Here is a 22,009-nt window from a genome sequence, read left to right on the forward strand (position 1 = left end):
TTTTTACTCTGAATTAAATTATTCTGTTAATAACTTAAATTTTATTATAATTTTATTTTGAGGTGATTAACTATAAACGATTGTTTGACTTTCTACTACTTTTATATAAACTCTTTTTAATTGAGAATTATTTTCTATTTCTTAGTTCGGTTTGCTATAAAATCGTGTTTTTTTAGTTGTTTTAAACTATTATTTATTTAAACGCTGAAAGAAGTTTAGAAATTAAATTTGAAAAAATGGCTTCACGCCATTTTGAAAAAACTGCATTTAAGTGTACTCATCCGTAAGTTGGAGTTTCTTCTCTCAGTTTTCTTCAGACCATAGGCTCGGTAGAGAAATGATATTCAAGTAATTGGCTGTATAAGATATATTATATATAGCTTATTTTCTATATATATATTCTTGTTCTGTGTAACGAACATAAAGTTTCACGTTCCTTATTGTCTTCATAAGTGATGATGTTAAACATTTTATCTGAAGAATAGGTTATACAGGATATATATTATATATACGACCGATCTCTATGAATTTTTTAAACAACAATTTGTGCCATATACGAAAGCATCTTAATCTTATCTATATACATATTTAGATGTTGTTACGTAATGGCACCTAGTTTACACAACAGAATAATGCAAAAGCGCGTATGCTTTTGTAGTTTCCCCCGCGAAAGTCCCTAGATATAATTTTATCTCAGCTAGGTGGCTAGGGTCTTGAGATATACACCAAAACGTAGACCCGTGTAACCCAAGGATGTGTTTGTACAATATGGATATCAAATCAAATCTGTCGATGAGAACTTTAAAGTAAAGTAATTTGTATCTTGATATTCGGTTTTCAATCTGGCAAAACGGATAAATATGCGAAGCCTAAATAAAGACATGAATTGATAATACCTACATACATATGTACATAAGTCCGAAATGAAATGTCAGAGTTCAAACGCATAAACTCCTTGTTGCTATTATCAGCAATTCTCGTTTGGTGTCGCTTAAAGTGTTGCTCATTTCTGGGGCTGGGACTGGGAATGGGACTCGGGCTGATACTGGGACTGGGAGTGGGACTGGAACTGACACTATGACTGGGAATAATGGGTGGAGAAGAATAAAAAGGACTATAGAGAAGAGAAAAGGTGTAAGGTGAAAGAGATAGAGTTAGACGAAGATAAAGATATGGACGAGATATCAATAGATGAGGAAAAGACGCAGAGGGCGAAAGGCACGTAGAGTATGAGAAAGGCGGAGGGATGAATCAATAAAAGGATAAGGAAAAGGTGGAAAGAGGAGGAGGGAGAATAAGGGATAAAAACTTCTTAAAAACTATGCAGATAGACCAAAATTAAGGTAGAACAACGTCTGCCGGGTCTGCTGGTATCTTATAAATTGAGGAAGATATGGCACAAAACCTTTTTCTGAAAAATCGGTTGCACGGGATATATATCCTATTTTGGTCCGTGCAATTAAGAAAAATGTCCTATCGGGCACCAAAATTGCCCGCTCGCCAAATTAAATGAATATATCCAAAAATTTAGAGACTAGTTTGCACTCAAATAGACATATGGGCAGACTGGCATGGCTAAATTAACTCTGATCGTCATCTTGATCATTTTGGTATACTTATTGGTAGGTTTATCTCGCCTCCTTTAAGTACTTGTATATTTTAGATTTGTGATAAGCTCACTCTATTTGATTTTCATGCAAGGTATTGAAGAAAATTTCTTTTAAATTAGTATTTGTGTTCACAATTGCAGAAGCTGACTAATATCGATTATTTGCGTTGGACAGTTTTTATTTGCTGGGTCGAGGGAGGTGATAATGGTCAGGGATATTTGGCTTTTAATAATTTTTTTACATGGAAAAAAAATCACTTCCACCAAACTTTGTATGTTTGAACAGAAATTTTCTACACTGTGCCCAATTGTGATGAAACTGCTTATTTAAGTATGCCAATAAATTTTGAATGCATTTCAAATTTACAAACAAACCACAACAGTTTCAAAAGTTTTTTTTTTATTTTGCAATATTTTTTAACACCATGACAGGCAACCACTTCCAATAGTTATTGCTCACAGCGGCACCACAAAACCTTTTAAGATCGCACATGTGCATCGCATTTTAAAAGGAAACATCATAAAAGTTTACCGGAAATATGTAGTCCAAAATTTTCATACAAACACTAACACATATGTACATAGGGGCGAGGTATGACGTATTTACTTAGCAGGAAGCAGGAAAACAAAGTCTCCTACAAGAGTTTGAACAAAGACTGAAACTTTCAATACAACTTAACTTAAATGTGCCAGAACACACACACTATACATACATACACACACACATAGCTACCTAAGTAAATATTATGTGAAACACTTAAACGGGAGTGCAAATATATAGCATTTAGATATTCCCCATTGCCCAAAGTAAATATAACAAGTAAAGGTGTCTAAGTTCGGGTGAAACTGAACATTATATAGTCAGCGTGAGATTCAATTGTTCATTTCATTTTAGATAAATTACTTGTCTACATAACACGTGGCACCGCCCGTTTAAAAAAAATTTCTCCCCAGTTGCTCTTACAATAAAACTTGATAAGTGAAATATCATTGATCCAAAACTATCTTTTGCTAAGTTATAGCTTATTATTCTAGCCTACGATCCTTTTAAACTTGTTTTATATCTAAGTTGCCGTGGTCTTTAACCGATCATGTCCATTTTGACCACAAATATTGTCTGCTCTAAGGAAAATATATGTACACAACTTCATTACGATATGTTAATTTTTCTTCGAGTTATGGCTCCCGAAACATAGAAAATTGCTTAGTCGTAAAAGAGGCGGTGCCACGCCCATTTTTTTAAATTTGAAGTTTTTCCTATTTATTGTTATAAATCCACTTGGGAAATGAAATACCATTGATATGAAGCGCTTTTTTGCAAAGATATATATCTTATTTTATTCGTCCACGACCCTTTTAAAAATCTTTTATATAAAAGTGGGCGTGGTCCTTAACCGATTTCGTTCATTTTTCTTCAAAGCATTCCTTATAGTAAAGGCAACCTCTCTGCCGAATTTTGTTACGATAGGTTTAACGAGTTTTGATTTATGATTAATGATATTTGTAAAATTGATTTTATCACAAGTGGGCGGTGCTACGCCCATTTTAAATTTTTTATCAAGAGTATCAATATCAGTCCACAAGTCAAATGTCAACATTCTAGGTGTATTATTTACTTAATAATCAGGTTTTTTGTGTTTTCCAAAATTTTATATATATAAAAAGTGGGCGTGGTTATTATCCGATTTCGCTCATTTTCATTACCAATCTATTATGGGTCCAGATAAGCTAGTGTACCATATTTGGTGAAGATATCTCAATATTTACTCAAGTTATCGGGCAGACGGACGGACGGACATGGCTCAATCATATTTTTTTTCGATACTGATGATTTTGATATATAGAAGTCTATATATATCTCGTTTCCTTTATAGCTGTACAACCAACCGTTATCCAATCAAAGTTAATATACTCGTGTGCAAAGCACGCTGAGTATAAAAAGTTTTTGCTAAAAAGTGTCCAATGCTGACACGTAAAATCTTTGCATGAAACTTTGGCAAAAACGTGCCAGCAACACAAAAGTGGCAACAAAATATAACAAATGATGGCTAAGGCAATTTAATTCATATGTACAGACATTTTAACATATAGTTATGAGTTTGCCAAATAATTCGCAACAATATGCAGCAATTCTGATATTTTCAATGTACAACATTCTATCATCAATGTACATTCATTCTGTACACAAATTCACTCTGCAGACTTTTGTATTAAACGTTCTATTTAAAAGGCTCCTATGAGGCTTTGCAACTTTTATTTCATTCACTTCAACTGCAACGTACATATCTAAGGAAAATTATATGAAACGTGTGTGCGTGTGTATTACAGCGTTGTACTTATATACATATTAAAATTTTTTTTTTAATTTACATACACGCAATTAAGGCCACAAAATTTTGTTAGTTTTGCTTTTTTATAGTTTAAAAAGTCCTTCACATAAAATATTCTTCAGGTGAAAATCGTCACGATCCTTGGGGACCGAAAATACTTTGTTGATGAATCATTCACTTTGTATTTTTCTTACATTACTTCTTATTTCAAACAAACAGCTCTTTTTTATATGAATAAACATAATAGTGCAGCTTATTTTTTGTGAAACAATTTAAAGTGAGCTTGTTTTACGTTTCTTTTCCTGCTGGGTAATAACAATCTCCAAATATGACCGGAATTTGCTTGGAAAACATGGCGAAATTATTTAAAAGAAGTTTAGGAGTGACCAGCGAACTATCACTAATTAATTTCGAAAAGGTAGCCAAACGATCTAAAAACAATGCTTTAATACTCCAAAGGTAGTCCCTGATAATCCACAAGGTATTCCCGATATGACTCCCCAATTATCTCGAGACATTCCCGGAAATATCCCACGAAAATCACGAAAAAGTACGGAAATCATCCCGAAACGTCATCGCGGAAACAATTTCGAAATTATTATGAAGTGGGTCACAATGCATTCCAAATAATTAAGAGCAAAATTCAAAATTCATCCCGAAGCAGACCTGAAATTGATCCCGAAAGTAGTCCTGATTTGGTTGTCACTGCTCACTTATACTTGCTTATATCCCGATTTATATGAGCGAAATCCAAAAAAAACCAAGGCTTACACTGATTTTTAAAACTGCTGTTCCTACTCCGCGGTGAAACAAAAGATTTTTGGTTGGTTGTGTTATTCGCATCAATAGCAATTGTTGCTCGCAAGCGGTAGATTGTATTTGCTTTCTGCTTCTTTATTTGTACATTTATACAACCACTGACAGACCCGGCAGACGTTGCTCTGCCCTAAATTTGGCCTATCTGCATACATTTTATTAAGCCTTTTCCGTCTAAATCTGCCCTCCCCACCCGCTTTTTCGTGATCCTTTTATTCACTCCTCCCTCCATCTTTTTCGCTTCATCTATCTCCATATACGTCTCATTCTATTTCTTTCTCAGTCTCCTTCTCTCTTTTCTCTACTCTCACGTTCTTCTCATTCTTCTTCATCCCAAATTGCCTGCCCCAGAGGGTGGTATGTATTTTGTTCCAGTCTCAGTCCCAATCCTAGTCCCAATCCCAGACCCAGTCCGTCTTTGGTCTACTTCCCGCAAAAAAGGATCGGAATATTAATGTGGGCAAATTTATATACCAAATTTCAGGCAAATCGAATAGGACGTATGTAAAGGGGTATGTGGGTATTATTAATTCATGTCTCTATTTCGGCTTCGCATGCATATTTATCAGTTTTGCCAGGTTGATGTGACTAAATCGAATATCACAATGAAAATTACTTTAGAGCTTTCAGCAACAGCTTTCATTTCATATCCATATTATATAAACACATTCTAGGGGTACCCGGGTCCACGTTTGAACAAAATCGACCGACGCATCTCTTCAAACACCGGCGACCAACTAACACACATTTTAGCCTTTCCTTTTATATATATATAGATTTTTATTTTTGACACTTTACTCTAGTATTAAAACGAAATGCAGATATTCTTTGCTTTTGAAATTCGGCTTAAAAATTGCACATGGAACAACTAAAGACTCTCCTGAATTAAAAAAAATGTCTTAGTACTTCTAAATCGCGGGTCCCTCAGACACCCCGGCTCCGTAGGTAATCTCCCACCCCCCCCTCTCCGGGCCTGGTGATGTGCTATACTTGATATCATTCGCTATACTATTTTTTATTGATAAGCACGTTGTTTAATTAAACACCAACCAATTACATGGAAGTATATCCGTACTACCTTAAAATATGAGTGCCGGTGCGTATGCGTAACATTTTATTATTACCGTGGTGTGATGGTAGCGTGCTCCGCCTACCACACCGAATGCTCTAGGTTCACACCCCGGGCAAAGCAACATTAACATTTTAGAAATAAGGTTTTTCAGTTAGAAGAATATTTTTCTAAGCGGGGTCGCCCCTCGGCAGTGTTTGGCAAGCACTCCGAGTGTATTTCTGCCATGAAAGCTCTCAGTGAAAACTCATCTGCCTAGCTGACGCCGTTCGGAGTCGGCATAAAACATGTAGGTCCCGTCCGGCCAATTTGTAGGAAAAAGCAAGAGGAGCACGACGCAAATTGAAAGAGAAGCTCGGCCTTAGATCTCTTTGGAGGTTATCACGCCTTTCATTTATGTTATTTTATTTAAATATTGTGGCACTTCTGCATGTAGCAATGTTCTTGCAAAATCGTCCGATTGACATAAATGAAAAAAGGCAGTCAAAGTTGTAGACGGTGCACTTGTTGCTGTAAGCGCTGCATTTTTAGGAGTAAAATAAACGCGTTGGCCATTTTCAAGGTGAATCGCTAAATGAACGACTGTTGGATGTCTATCGTGTATTGGGAATAAAAAAAATTTGATATTGTCACGGATATTAGCATCACTAAGCTATACCATTACTAAGGCGATGCTAAGGCCATGCTAAGCGATATTTACGTCAATAATCAAATCATGTATACACATATATAAGGCAGCCGAGAGATGTCACACACAGATGCATTTACTTATACGCCTATGTGTGCGCGAGAGACTGTAAACTACAAACATTCACATCAATCATTATGTATCTACATAAACGAAACAATAATTGCGTCTACACATATGTACCATGTACGAATACGAGCAGCGGAGAGTCAATGCGCAAACACATGCATACATCTGAGATACTCCTATAAGTATGCAATGAGAAAAACTATAAAATTATGCAATTGTAGTTACAGCTGAAAAGTTTGAGAGCTACTGGACTAGTAGATTCTCGAAGCGACTAGAAGATGCGAATGTTAAAATTAAAGAGTATAAAATGCGATAGATGTAGTGGCGCTGTAATTCAGTTTGATTTGAGTAGTCAAGCAGTTACGACTAAGATGATATCTAGCGAGCAATAGCAGTATTATTTTGAATAGTAGAGTTTCATTGAGCTATCAGTTTGGTTATTAAGCTATTCGTTGCACAGTTTGAGTGTTATTGTAAAGTATTTTAATAAAGGCCATTTTTCCATTATTCAACATTGGAGTTATTTATTCAACAGTTAACGATACGAACCTAGCAAAAGGGCAAATAAGAGTATTTGCAGAAATTCGTTACAATATTTTTTAATCTTGTAGTTGTCACTTTGGACTGCAACGAATACAGCGATATCGCTTCCTTTATTTACATATTTGCAAATATATTTAACGGAATTACAGTATTCGAACAAATCTTGATCAATCGTTTGATCCGGTATTTCAGCTGGTATCACACTATCAATTTGATTCGGTGTAATTTTATCAGCCAACCAAATCAAAATGTGTGCGTGCGGTAATCCCCGCTTTTGTCATTCAACGGATTACATATAACAACGCACCTCTCCAAACACTCTATGTTTGACAATAAAGTCCATAAGTGATTTTAGTTTTAGTTTGAAAATACGTGCAGTTATGTCGTGTCGATCAATTGGGGATTGGCCAGGAAACAAAAGATCCGGCCGTCTATAAGCGCGAACATACGCCATGGCATCCTGTGCATATTCATGCATATGTCGCGGGCTACCAGTATATGTTGCTGGTAATATGATCATTCTACCGATGTTATTCACATTTCCATCGTTATTCACTGCATCCCGTAAGTGAATGTATTCCTCGGACCACAAATTAGTCTGGTTGAATTTCATATAGTACCCATAATGTAAAAACGCATCCTAAGGTTATTCTGATCCACGTTTTTGGCAATATCTCGAGACACTAGTCACCCAGGTGTATGAAAATTACCCTCTGTTAAATAACTCATCAACAGCTTTCATTTGATATCCATATTGTATAAACGCATTCTTGGGGTACCCGGGTCCACACTATGGCCTATATCTCGAAACCCTAGTCACCTAGGGGTATAAAAATTACCCCATATTGAAGTACTCATCAGAAGCTTCCATTTCATACCCATATTATACAAACACATCGTAGTGTTATCCGGGTCCACGTTTTGACCTATATCTCAAGACCCTAGAAATTAAAAAAATTTATTTTTGCTAGAAACCTTCCCCTATTTGATCCCTATAATATGAAAAAAGAACGAATAAAATTGGTCTCGTATCGGCAGCAAAACATGGACAGGAACTAACATCATTCTTATATATATAGATTTCAGGGGGGAAATGAGTTTGTGAGTAGTTTTGAAATACGTTTTATATTTATTTTTTGTTTGTGTTCTTTCTTAAAAAAAAAAACAGCAGTTTGTAATCTCTAGTGCCCAAGCAAAGACTTAAAGCAATGTTCTAACTATCAAATTCTTAAGGGTAAACAAGATTTATTGTTTCACGATTTGAACAGTCGTGTAAATTGCTGACTTAAACGTTGCAATTAGAAGAATGCAAAGATTATACATTTGAAGCAAAAACCAAAAATAACAATTAATAATTAAATTATTTATAAAATAAAATTTCTTATTTGGAATTCCTCAGAATTGTGTCCCTCATATAGCCCGAAAACAAGGTATTCTATTTTTAAGAAGAAAAAACCACCGCTTTTGCGCTTTGTTTTAAAATTGCTTGAACCAGGGCTTAAATAAATTCTGCAGTTACCAAACAATCGGAAGAAAGCAAAGAACGGATCATGAAATGGTCTCAAAAAAATGCAAGCCAAAAGTGATGTGGAAAACTAATCCGAAAAAATGCGAAATTGTCCATTAAAATTCAAGAAAATATCTAGGAATGATCGCCCATGAGATAGTCCTGTATCGACAACGAACACAAAAACGAAATGATTCTCAAATTTTTTCAATATAGTCCCGAAGTTGTGCTGAAATAATCCCGAATTTATGCAGTATACAAGCCCGAAATGATACTCAACTATCCCTAGACTAACCCAAAAAGCAATTATAAAACCATCCCCAAATATTCAAGAATTTCTTTTCGAAAATATACCGGGATTCGGTCAGACAAAAATTCCAAAATTCTTCAAAATTGATCACATAAACAATTTAGGAACGCTCCTCTCTTCATCTCGCAATGATGCGGAGATAGTAACGACATGATCGAAAAATATATAATCGAAAAAAGCTTGGAAATTATCCCAAGATGATTTCCAAAACATTTGAAATGGCGGCTTTGGGAGTATTTACGAGTGATGTTCAGTACCGGTACTCATTGGCGACGGCGAAAACTGAAACAAAAAGCCTCACTTCGTTTAAAAGGACCACGCGAAAAGCGACTTAGGTACTCATGGTTTGTTTGTTTAGAGGAAATAGCACTCCTCAAATTTTTCGGGGAGTGCTGGCTGCACGGCAGTATTTATTGGTAATATAATTCAGTGTAATATTATTCGCTAACTTACAGAAAGATATGCCCAATGGACCTTCCTACACTATTGTCTATCTGTGTGCCATCATCCATGTAATCTGATGAAAGCGCTCGTGCTATAGGCTATTTAAAGTGTTACAACTTTTGAACTTTTACAACTGTTAAGTTTTGTGGAAGTTTGCCACCTTTCTATAATTTTAATAATACTTCACAATACTTTTTGCATTGCGAATTGTGCAAGTATTTGTTCATTGCTGTATTTACATATTTTCTTTTACGCAACAACGTCAGCTATTTTCCTTACTCCAGAAGCTTACTCTTAATATACAGGCAAAGAAGAGAAACTCAAAAGTGTATTTGTAAAAAAAAAATTGCCTGAGTGCGTGTTCGACTTCAAAATAGCTTCTGGGGGCATCTTTACGTTTATATATTTAAAGAGTTCAAAACAAAAATTCCAAAACTAGCAAAAATAAAAGATACGTTTACCCTTTTTGGCATCACAGTCGAAAGTTTTCTCTCTCTGCTCAACTCCTATGCCTCACTTACACACACATACAAGCGGCATATTCAGCTCCTAGGATATTTGGAAATACACCGGTTTACTCCTTTATTTGCTCCAGCATATGTATTTGTTCTTATAACAGAGTCATGCACATTTGCACACATCCTAAAATACTTCTTACCCCGTCTTGTGCTAGTATTTGTGTTTTGTACATGCGACTTTGGTATGTCTTTAGCCCTGAGGCAGTCAAGTGGCAAAGATTAACAGCCAACATTTGGCAATGTCGGAAATAGTTTTGGCAGTTTTTTCAGCGTTGCCAGTGAACATTCGTGCGCTCTGTAGCCAATATCGCTACATACATACATTCACATACGCGTAAGTATACCCAAAAAAAACTGGAATAAGCGGTTGTTAGCTATTAGGAATACTGGTTCACTCCTGATAGATAAACCTTAGAACAAGGTAAATAAAGTACATCAAACACCTTAGACGGATGCCTTATTTAAAGCATTTTTGCGCCACAAATAAGAATTAAATAAAATAAATGAAAGGCGCGATAACCTCCGAAGAGATTTAAGGCCGAGCTTATCTTCCAACTTGCGTGGTGCTCCTTTTAATTTTTCCTACAAATTGGCGGGACGGGACCTACTTCTTTTATGCCGACTCCGAACGGCATCTACAACGTAGATGGGTTTTCACTGAGAGCTTTTCATGGCAGGAATACACTCGGAGTGCTTGCCAAACACTGCCGAGGGGCGACCCCACTTAGAAAAATTGAAAAAAGTTGTTCCTAAAATTTTGATGTTGCTTTTCCCGGGGCGTGAACCCAGGGTCTTCGGTGTAGTAGGCGGAGCACGCTACCCCCCCCCCCCCCCCCCATGGGATTAGGGTATCAGATTAATTAATTAAAATACCAGATTCAAGGGGCTGTGTAGCGCAACCTTTCAGGTTGCCAGCGCAATATATAGTTTCTCCAAACCTAATTGTCAACCTCACCTATCCGCGGCGAATCCTGTTTCAAAACTCCTCAAGAAATTTGGGGGTGGGGAGGGAAGGAATGGCCTGAAGGTTTAGTGTGGCCACATAAATCGTTCCCGAGATGGTCGGGCTAGCACCTTAATGGTGCTATGGTACCGGAGCGTACCGGATCTGTATCCCGCAAAGGACCATCACATCATCGATAACACTCCCCAAAGCCCTCGGGGAGCAACCTTATCGCTACAACAACAACAACAACCATAACACCACGGCGGCCACCGAATTACCCCTAAGATAAATAAGACTAAAAATATATGATAAATAAAACCAAACTATAGCCGATAAATTCTCGTAATTTTTTTTTTTTTTTATTTGAAAAATGAGAACGCTGATAAAACTAGTTTCAATATGCAAATATACCTTTTGTTCTTTCAAAGAACCTGCTGTCTATTTCAAGTTTTTGACATAACTTTCCTACACATTGGTGGGAGCTACGTGTTGTATATCGACTTCAAACGACATCTGGCAAATGAATTTTTGAAGAGAACAATGGGAAAACATTTTATGCGAATGCAAAACAGACGCCACTGTATTGGGAATCTCACCAAAGTTTCCTGACTTTCGAAAAAGGAATAGTAAAATACATTTTTATGAATGTGAAGAGAATGAGACAATCAACGACGATCACGAGATTGATTTCAAAAACAACACCTTTTTGGTGATAGTTGATTCGTTTATTGCAGGTATTACCAAACGATTTGAAACGCCATGAACGGTCATGAAAAATTTGAAGAACACTTTTTCTTTTTTGTGGCAATTTATATACATGAATGAGGTTTCAATACGAGAAAATGCCGTTCAATTTGTCAGCAAATACAATTCAGACGTTTCCGAGAGTTTAGGAGATGAAATGATCCACTTGAAACACATTTAACGAAAATATGTCACCAGTTGAATTGTTGAATGCTATCTGTGCTCTAAATCTAGCTACAATTTTTCCTAACATTTGTGTTGCTCTACGTATTTTTTGCACGATACCTGTTACGGTAGCTAGTGCTGAACGTTCCTTCAGTGTTCTTGGAAGGATAAAGAACTTCCATGGATCGTGTTCAACTCAATAACGCCATACAGGACTTGGCATGCTCTGTATTGAAGCACCAACAGCGAGGCAGCATATAAATATGTAAAACACGGTAATTTTGATTTTGAAAATTTGTTCATTTTAGTTTAGGGGCCTGTATTTTTTTTCCCCCGGGCCCGGATTTTCTTTCGGCGGCTCTGATTTCCGATGGTGGATTACCAATCTATACTTAAAGAATGGTTTGAAAAAGGTAAGGATGAATCAAGAAATTTAAAGTCAGATGGTATCTTATTAAAAGTCCTGATTACAAGCCTCGTTTTATATTTGCAATTGGACTAATAATAAGGTTTTTACCTATGGCACACTTTTCCCTTTTCTACTTGGTTTATAAACCTTATAATCAGGCTATTATAAACGATGTGTTATCTTATTACATTGCCTTATGTAAGCCTAATTTTGAGTTGGTTTTAAGCCTTGTACAAATTGTCCTAATATAGCAAGTAGTATCTTATAATAAGATCTTTTGTAAGCCAAAGTTTTCTGGGCCATAAGCCCTACAATAAGGTTGTTATACTCTACCTAATAGCTTAAAATAATTCCTTATATGGAAAATAAACCTTGTGCATAACGTTATCTTTGATATAAACCTTAGGCATGATGACATAAGTAAGGAAAAATAAGGAGTATTTTTAGGAATTCGCCATACAGCTAATATCATAAGCCTTTTGGCCATACGAAATAAGTCTTTTATAAGGCTCAAATTTTTTGCTGAGTACTCACATCTCCTCTAAGCACTTATTTGCCAATGCGTGCTTCTCCATTTCCATATCCATATGGGATTTACCACTCGGCTTTGTAAGCGGGGTGTGGTACAATTTACGACTTGATAAATTTTACTCTTAAACCTATAAGCATCAGCGGTGGCAGCCATTACGATATCTATACACCCATACATATATACACCACCGTTCGTCTGAAAAGGTTCAACATTTTATTGTTCTTCAAATTATATTTATCTCAGAACAAAAATTGTCAAGCACATTCCTTAAGGCTCGAACACATAAGATCTTATATGCAGCATCATGCGTTGACAGCTGAGTAGATTGCATACTTTTGCCAGAGAAGCGACAAATAGGGCATTTACAATAATTAACAATAATTTAATAAGAGAAATTATTGTGAATATATCTGAAACTCATTAAATGTACGGATGTGAGTTTTACGCCTAAGGTAAAATATGCTATAATTTTTCATTCTTTACTCTCATTTTCTGTGCAAACGAAAGTTATTTGTATCTTAGTTTAGTGTGTATCTGATGTGCACATTTAGAGAACCGAAATCGACCTTGGAAAAAAAGTTAGAACTAATTCCTGGATCTGAGCTTTTTATACCCAGCTGAGCAGAGCCCACAGAGTATATTAATTTTGTTCGCATAACAGTACCCCGTAACGGCATAAACTAATCGAGATAGATATAGACTTCTATATATCAAAATCATCTGGGCGAAAAAAAAATTCATTTAGCCATGTCCGTCTGTTCGTCCGTCCGTCCGTTTGTCCGTAAACACGATAACTTGAGTAAATTTTGAGGTTTCTTAATGAAATTTGGTATGTAAGCTACTGGGCACTCATCTCAGTTCACTATTTAAAATGAACGACAACGAACTATAACCACGCCCACTTTTTCGATATCGAAAATTTCGAAAAACCGAAAAAGTGCGATAATTCATTACCAAAGACTGATAAACCGATGAAACTTGGTAGGTGGGTTGACCTTATGACGGAGAATAGAAAATTTTTAAAATTTTGGACAATTGGCGTGGCACCGCCCACTTTGAAAAGAGGGTAATTGAAAAGTTTTGTAAGCTGTAATTTGGCAGTCGTTGAAGATACCATGATGAAATTTGGCAGGAACGTTACTCCTATTACTATATGTATTCTAATAAAAATTCTCAAAATCGGATGACGAACACGCCTACTTAAAAAAAATTTTTTTTTAAGTCAAATTTTAACAAAAAATTTAATATCTTCACAGTATATAAGTAAATTATGTCAACATTCAACTCCAACATTTGTCTTCAAAGCACTCAGCTTCGGTTACACACGAACTTAGCCTTCCTTACTAGTTCAAGCTGTGTTAGCCTGTTTAATTTGTGTACCTATTTAAGTGAATCACAGTGTACGTCAGAACGTGCATGACAGCATATACTCCTTAGTAAACATTGCACATACGGCCCCATGCATACAAATTTTAGGATATTGTCTCACATATAAGTCCATAAATATAAAAAGTATCTACATTAGATGGTCACGAATTAAGTCTACCAAACTTTTAATCTAATATACATATATACATACATATAATTAAATTATACCAGCGAGAGGGCTGAAGACAGTACTTGTAAAAGAAATGTAAACGTTAATCTTTATTAGAGCAACAAAGCTCTAATATGGATGTTCACCTGCGGATCTGTATATTTTTAAGCTTTTCGTACAATTTTTAGATTCTTGTATTTTGATATTTTAGAGAAAAAATTGTGATAAATATTCCGGAAGTAAAGCTTGATTATTTGAAAAATCTATTTCCAGAAATATATGTAAGTAAATTTCCACATTTTTTCAAAAGTGAAGCACTCTAACGTACTTGCGTAAATATTTGAGACTTTGCCTGCGTCCGCTGTCGCCGTTCCTTGAAAATCCACAAAATAGTGCTGTGAATGCCATAATGCAATGAAAGTAGTTGATGAAGACAAATAAAACTCGAAGCTAAAATTCTTGCATTCAAAATTTTAAGCACGAAGAGTATTTTTCTTCTTTAAAGGCTCAGACACTAAGCCTAAAATTATACTAATGTGTTTGGCAAATATGGAAGTGGAAATTGCATTTAATAAGCGTAGACTTTGAAAAATAGTTTCCCCTCGTCATATGTTGTTATAACATAGGACAAATTATCATTCCCCGCTTTGTAATTTTAATAAGGATGACAAAACGAAGTGAAATGGAAAGGCTAAAATGCATGTGGCATATTTATTAATGTTTTATTTTTTAGCTCTTAATACATATTTTATATCAGAGATTTGGAAAATACTTATGTATTAATATCGAAGAGCATATTTTCAGGCGTATTAGCTTACATATATATGTAGTTAACCATTATCTCTATACAACATTTGCATTTATTTTAAATTAATTTTATTACATTCAATATTTATTCTAAATGTCTGTTTTTAGGGGTGGACCTGGCCTAAGATGGGGAGCGTGCTATTCACAGCTGTGTTCATAGCGTTACATTTTGCCACCGGCGGCCTGGCCAACCCAGATGCAAAACGTTTATACGACGATCTCTTAAGCAATTACAATCGTTTAATAAGACCTGTTGGTAATAATTCCGATCGCTTAACTGTTAAAATGGGTCTAAGGCTTTCGCAGCTGATCGATGTGGTAAGTAAGCAATATAATAAATGCTAATTTCTTATAACATTATTTTTTTGAAATTTGACTCAACATCTCTATTAAAGCTATAAAACCTTTTGACACTAACTCCAAAATTTATCCAACATATTTTAATCCGTTCTGTTCAAAACCGACAAGAACATGGCTGAATCGTCGGTCATACCATAAATCGTACCGTTTTTTTCTATATCTTTGCAAATACGATGAAATAGCTTCCTTATTGCAACTTGGTTATTTGATAAACGCTTTCTAAAATTTTCATGTTACAATTTTTGTATTAAGAATCCCAATAACTCCTTCTTTTGATCTCTGTTGGTTTTTTGCCTGATGTGTATGATTAGAATATGATTATAATTTCAGAAAACTGAGAAAAGGCAGATATGTAAAATCGGCAGAGTTGCAAGGGTCATTAAAAGGAACTAAAGAGCTTTTTAAGATAAAAAAATTTATATATCAATTTTAAAAATCGGATTTCAATTAACCAAGTTTCAGTAAGCTCGGCCTTAGAACTCTTCGGAAATTATCGCGCCTTTCACTTATTTTTTTATTATTTTTAAGTTTCAGTAAAAACGCAATTTGAGTTATATTCGCATAGCGAAAAAAATTAGAATATCTTTTATCCGGGTTCCTGTCAACGTTGGCATTATATTTAGGGGCGCACTTTTTTTATTTCGTAGGAGACCAATCCAGCTTTTTGTGCTGTACCCAGTGTACAACATACATATACATATATTAAAAAAAAAAAAAAAAAAAATTTAAAACGAGGGGATTGATTCTGCGCCATAGAAACGCTTTTTTTAATATAGACAAGCAATTTTCTGAAAAACTGAAATATTTCTTTCCTTAGTTATGGGAATAATTTTCTTAAAATCGCATACAAAAAATTAAAAAATTTAATTTTAAAACTGTGACAACGTGGATTTCTAGTCGATGTCTTACAGCGGATTACTTTTATTCACTGAGCTAACTCGTGCATGTAAATATTGTTTGAATTATTCAATCAAGTATTCTTGAAAGCTTCAAAATTTCTTTAAACGGATGCTATTTTCAACATACTGTAATGAGTTTAGGGAAATTTCCTGCTTATTTGCAACCTTCTACTAACGTTCGAATCACTAAGCTGTTAAATAAATAACTCCACTATTCAATAATGCAAAATGGTCTTTATTAAAGTACTTCACAATAACACTTCTACTGCTCAACAGATAGCATGCTTAAATCAAACTGATTCGTCATGCCTCAGCTGCTGCTACTTTTATACTTTTCGGTTTCCTCGTTGACATATTTCTAGGGTTTCTATTTCTAGAATTTGCCACTTGTCTACCAGCTATAACATAACTACAGATGCACGTTATAGCTTCTCATATGTGCGTTGATATGCGAGTGATACTTCCACAGATAATTGCCTACTTTTGGGAACATCACAGATAAGATATATGCATGTGTTTGTGCGTCTCTCTCCGCTGCGCGTACGTACATATGTGTAGACATAATGATTGATTCGTTTATGTAGATACAAGTTACTGTCTGCTTTATTGTTATTGTGGCTTCATTTACTTATCATCAGACTAGTGATGTGAGTATCACTTAGTGTCACTAATATTCGTCACAATACAATAAATGGTACCATATTTTTCTTGTATACAAAATGGCAAAGATTGTTAGTTGTAACGCACATACTTTAAAGATTTTAGTAATCTGTTTAGTTTAAATACTTAAGAGACAACCGTCTTTGTGTGGTCTTGACTGCATACACAATGTAGGCATTTCCTTGTTTATGTTTTTTTTTTTATGCAAACACTTGTTCAAAGATAATATCCGCTTAAATTGGTTAACTGAGTGCTGCTTCGTGCATAATCAAATTTGCTTAATTAAAGGGATTTCAATTAATTATAATTAATGAGCAATCAAATATTTGCTTTGTACAAACGCGTGCACTATTCTCCAATATCGAAATTAGATTTGGTGCAGCGCCGCTTTTGATTTTCTTCCAAGTATATACATAGATACTTTTAAATATATTGGGTAGACCTATGTGCAAATCGTACAAATATGTACCAACTTTTATCAATATGTATGTATGTGCATATATTAACTTAGCGGTTTTAGTGGACTTATCAACAGGCTCTTGCCTTTGCTACTTTCAAATTAACGTTTCGCTTTGTGTTCAAATGAGCTTGCATATGGTAAATGCACTAGGGTTCGTACAGTATTAGTGGCTAGGCACTACGTTTTTTTTTTTTTTTTTGCTATTAACCAACAATTTGCTGAAATACCAACATACTCGCAATTCTAGGCCCTTATCGTGTTATACGATCACGGACGAAAACCCAATTTCACTTAAATAATAAATATGAATCTGTGAAACTATTAAGAACAAGTAAGGAAGGCTAAGTTCGGGTGTAACCGAACATAACATACTCAGTTGAGAGCTATGGAGACAAAATAAGGAAAATCAATCTGGGGTAACCCTGGAATGTGGTTGTATAACATGTGTATCAAATGAAAGGTATTAAAGAGTATTTTAAGAGAGAGTAGGCCATAGTTCTATGGATGAACGCCATTTAGGGATATCGCCATAAAGGTAGACCAGGGCTGACTCTAGAATTTGTTTGTACGATATGGGTATCAAATGAAAGGTGTTACTGAGCATTTTAAGAGGGAGTGGGCCTTAGGTCTATCGGTGGACGCCTTTTCGAGATGTCCCCATTAAGGTGGACCAGGGGTGATTCTATAATGTGTTTGTACGATATGGGTATCAAATGAAAGCTGTTAATGAGTATTTTGAAAAGGAGTGATCCTTAGTTCCATAGGTGGACGCCGTTTCGAGATATCGCCATAAAGGTGGACCAGGGGTGTCTGTACGATATGTGCATCAAACGAAAGGTGTTACTGAGCATTTTAAGAGGGAGTGGGCATTAGGTCTATAGGTGGACGCCCTTTCGAGATATCGCCATTAGGGTGGGCCAGGGGTGACTCTAGAATGTTTGTACGATATGGGTATCAAACGAAAGGTGTTACTGAGCATTTTAAGAGGGAGTGGGCATTAGGTCTATAGGTGGACGCCTTTTCGAGATATCGCCATTAGGGTGGGCCAGGGGTGACTCTAGAATGTGTTTGTACGATATGGGTATCAAATGAAAGGTGGTAATGAGTATTTTAAAAGGGAGTAATCCTTAGTTCTATAGTTCTTAGGTGGACGCCTTTTCGAGATATCGCCATAAAGCTGGACCAAGGGTGACTCTAGAATGTTTGTACGGTATGGGTATCAAACGAAAGGTGTTACTGAGCATTTTAAGAGGGAGTGGGCATTAGGTCTATAGGTGGACGCCTTTTCGAGATATCGCCATTAGGGTGGGCCAGGTGTGACTCTAGAATGTTTGTACGATATGGGTATCAAACGAAAGGTGTTACTGAGCATTTTAAGAGGGAGTGGGCATTAGGTCTATAGGTGGACACCTTTTCGAGATATCGCCATTAGGGTGGGACAGGGGTGACTCTAGAATGTTTGTACGATATGGGTATCAAACGAAAGGTGTTACTGAGCATTTTAAGAGGGAGTGGACATTAGGTCTATAGGTGGACGCCTTTTCGAGATATCGCCATTAGGGTGGGCCAGGGGTGACTCTAGAATGTTTGTACGATATGGGTATCAAACGAAAGGTGTTACTGAGCATTTTAAGAGGGAGTGGACATTAGGTCTATAGGTGGACGCCTTTTCGAGATATCGCCATTAGGGTGGGCCAGGGTGACTCTAGAATGTGTTTGTACGATATGGGTATCAAATGAAAGGTGGTAATGAGTATTTTAAAAGGGAGTAATCCTTAGTTCTATAGGTGGACGCCTTTTCGAAATATCGCCATTAGGGTGGGCCAGGTGTGACTCTAGAATGTTTGTACGATATGGGTATCAAACGAAAGGTGTTACTGAGCATTTTAAGAGGGAGTGGGCATTAGGTCTATAGGTGGACACCTTTTCGAGATATCGCCATTAGGGTGGGACAGGGGTGACTCTAGAATGTTTGTACGATATGGGTATCAAACGAAAGGTGTTACTGAGCATTTTAAGAGGGAGTGGACATTAGGTCTATAGGTGGACGCCTTTTCGAGATATCGCCATTAGGGTGGGCCAGGGGTGACTCTAGAATGTTTGTACGATATGGGTATCAAACGAAAGGTGTTACTGAGCATTTTAAGAGGGAGTGGACATTAGGTCTATAGGTGGACGCCTTTTCGAGATATCGCCATTAGGGTGGGCCAGGGTGACTCTAGAATGTGTTTGTACGATATGGGTATCAAATGAAAGGTGGTAATAAGTATTTTAAAAGGGAGTAATCCTTAGTTCTATAGGTGGACGCCTTTTCGAGATATCGCCATTAGGGTGGGCCAGGTGTGACTCTAGAATGTTTGTACGATATGGGTATCAAACGAAAGGTGTTACTAAGCATTTTAAGAGGGAGTGGGCATTAGGTCTATAGGTGGACACCTTTTCGAGATATCGCCATTAGGGTGGGACAGGGGTGACTCTAGAATGTTTTTACGATATGGGTATCAAACGAAAGGTGTTACTGAGCATTTTAAGAGGGAGTGGACATTAGGTCTATAGGTGGACGCCTTTTCGAGATATCGCCATTAGGGTGGGCCAGGGGTGACTCTAGAATGTTTGTACGATATGGGTATCAAACGAAAGGTGTTACTGAGCATTTTAAGAGGGAGTGGACATTAGGTCTATAGGTGGACGCCTTTTCGAGATATCGCCATTAGGGTGGGCCAGGGTGACTCTAGAATGTGATTGTACGATATGGGTATCAAATGAAAGGTGGTAATGAGTATTTTAAAAGGGAGTAATCCTTAGTTCTATAGGTGGACGCCTTTTCGAAATATCGCCATTAGGGTGGGCCAGGTGTGACTCTAGAATGTTTGTACGATATGGGTATCAAACGAAAGCTGTTACTGAGCATTTTAAGAGGGAGTGGGCATTAGGTCTATAGGTGGACGCCTTTTCGAGATATCGCCATTAGGGTGGGCCAGGGGTGACTCTAGAATGTTTGTACGATATGGGTATCAAACGAAAGGTGTTACTGAGCATTTTAAGAGGGAGGGGGCATTAGGTCTATAGGTGGACGCCTTTTCGAGATATCGCCATTAGGGTGGGACAGGGGTGACTCTGGTATGTTTTTGTACGATATGGATATCAAATTAAAGGTATTAACGAGGGTTTTAAAAGCGAGTGGCCCTTAGATGTATATGTGAAGGCGTTCTCGCGATATCGACCAAAATGTGGACCAGGTGATCCAGAAAATCATCTGTCGGGTACTGCTAATTTATTTATATATACCACTAACAGTATTCCTGCCAAGATTCCAAGGGCTGTTGATTTCGCCTTGTAGAACTTTTTCATTTTCTTCTACTTAATATGGTAGGTGTCACACCCATTTTACAAAGGTTTTTCCAAAGTTATATTTTGCGTCAATAAACCAATCCAGTTACCATGTTTCATCCCTTTTTTCGTGTTTGGTATAGAATTATGGCATTTTTTTCATTTTTCGTAATTTTCGATATCGATAAAGTGGGCGTGGTTATGGTCAGATTTCGCCCATTTTTTATACCAAGAAAAAGTGAGCTCAGGTAAGTACGTGGGCTAAGTGTAGTAAAGATATATCGGATTTTGCTCAAGTTATTGTGTTAATGGCCGAGCGGAAGGACAGACGGTGGACTGTGTATAAAAACTGGGCGTGGCTTCCACCGATTTCGCCCATTTTCACAGAGAACAGTTACCGTCATAGAATCTATGCTCCTACCAAATTTGAGAAGGATTGGTAAATTTTTGTTCGACTTATGGCAATAAAAGTATTCTAGACAAACTAAATGAAAATGGGCGAAGCCACGCCCATTTTGAAATTTTCTTTTATTTTTGTATTTTGTTGCATCATATCATTACTGGAGTTGAATTTTGATTTAATTTACTTATATACATTAAAGATATTAAATTTTTTGTTAAAATTTGAATTTAAAAAAATTTTTTTTTAAAAAGTGGGCGTGTTCTTCATCCAATTTTGCTAATTTTTATTTAGCACATATAGAGTAATAGTAGTAACGTTCCTGCCAAATTTCATCATGATATCTTCAACGACTGCCAAATTACAGCTTGCAAAACTTTTAAATTACCTTCTTGTAAAAGTGGGCGGTGCCACGCCCATTGTCCAAAATCTTACTAGTTTTCTATTCTGCGTCATAAGCTCAACCCATCTACCAAGTTTCGTCGCTTTATCTGTCTTTTGTAATGAGTTATCGCACTTTTTCGGTTTTTCGAAATTTTCGATATCGAAAAAGTGGGCGTGGTTATAGTCCGATATCGTTCATTTTAAATAGCGATCTGAGATGAGTGCTCAGGAACCTACATACCAAATTTCATCAAGATACCTCAAAATTTACTCAAGTTATCGTGTTAACGGACGGACGGACGGACGGACGGACGGACGGACGGACGGACGGACGGACGGACGGACGGACATGGCTCAATCAAATTGTTTTTCGATCCTGATTATTTTGATATATGGAAGTCTATATCTATCTCGATTCCTTTATATATGTACAACCAACCGTTATCCAATCAAACTTAATATACTCTGTGAGC

At 36.4% G+C, this 22,009-nt stretch overlaps 1 protein-coding gene across 1 annotated transcript in view; it reads left to right on the forward strand.

The window, feature by feature from the left end:
- Nucleotides 1-22,009, forward strand: part of nAChRalpha1 (nicotinic acetylcholine receptor alpha1) — a 248,187-nt gene that overhangs the window by 143,619 nt on the left and 82,559 nt on the right. Inside the window, exon 2 of the mRNA XM_067777803.1 lies at nt 15,152-15,361. Within this exon, the coding sequence (XP_067633904.1) occupies nt 15,170-15,361 (192 nt within the window). The 5' untranslated portion in view covers nt 15,152-15,169. The remainder of the gene's footprint in view (nt 1-15,151; nt 15,362-22,009) is intronic.

The sequence above is a fragment of the Eurosta solidaginis genome, chromosome 1, assembly GCF_040869045.1.
Source record: "Eurosta solidaginis isolate ZX-2024a chromosome 1, ASM4086904v1, whole genome shotgun sequence".
Taxonomy (NCBI): Eukaryota; Metazoa; Arthropoda; class Insecta; order Diptera; family Tephritidae; genus Eurosta; species Eurosta solidaginis.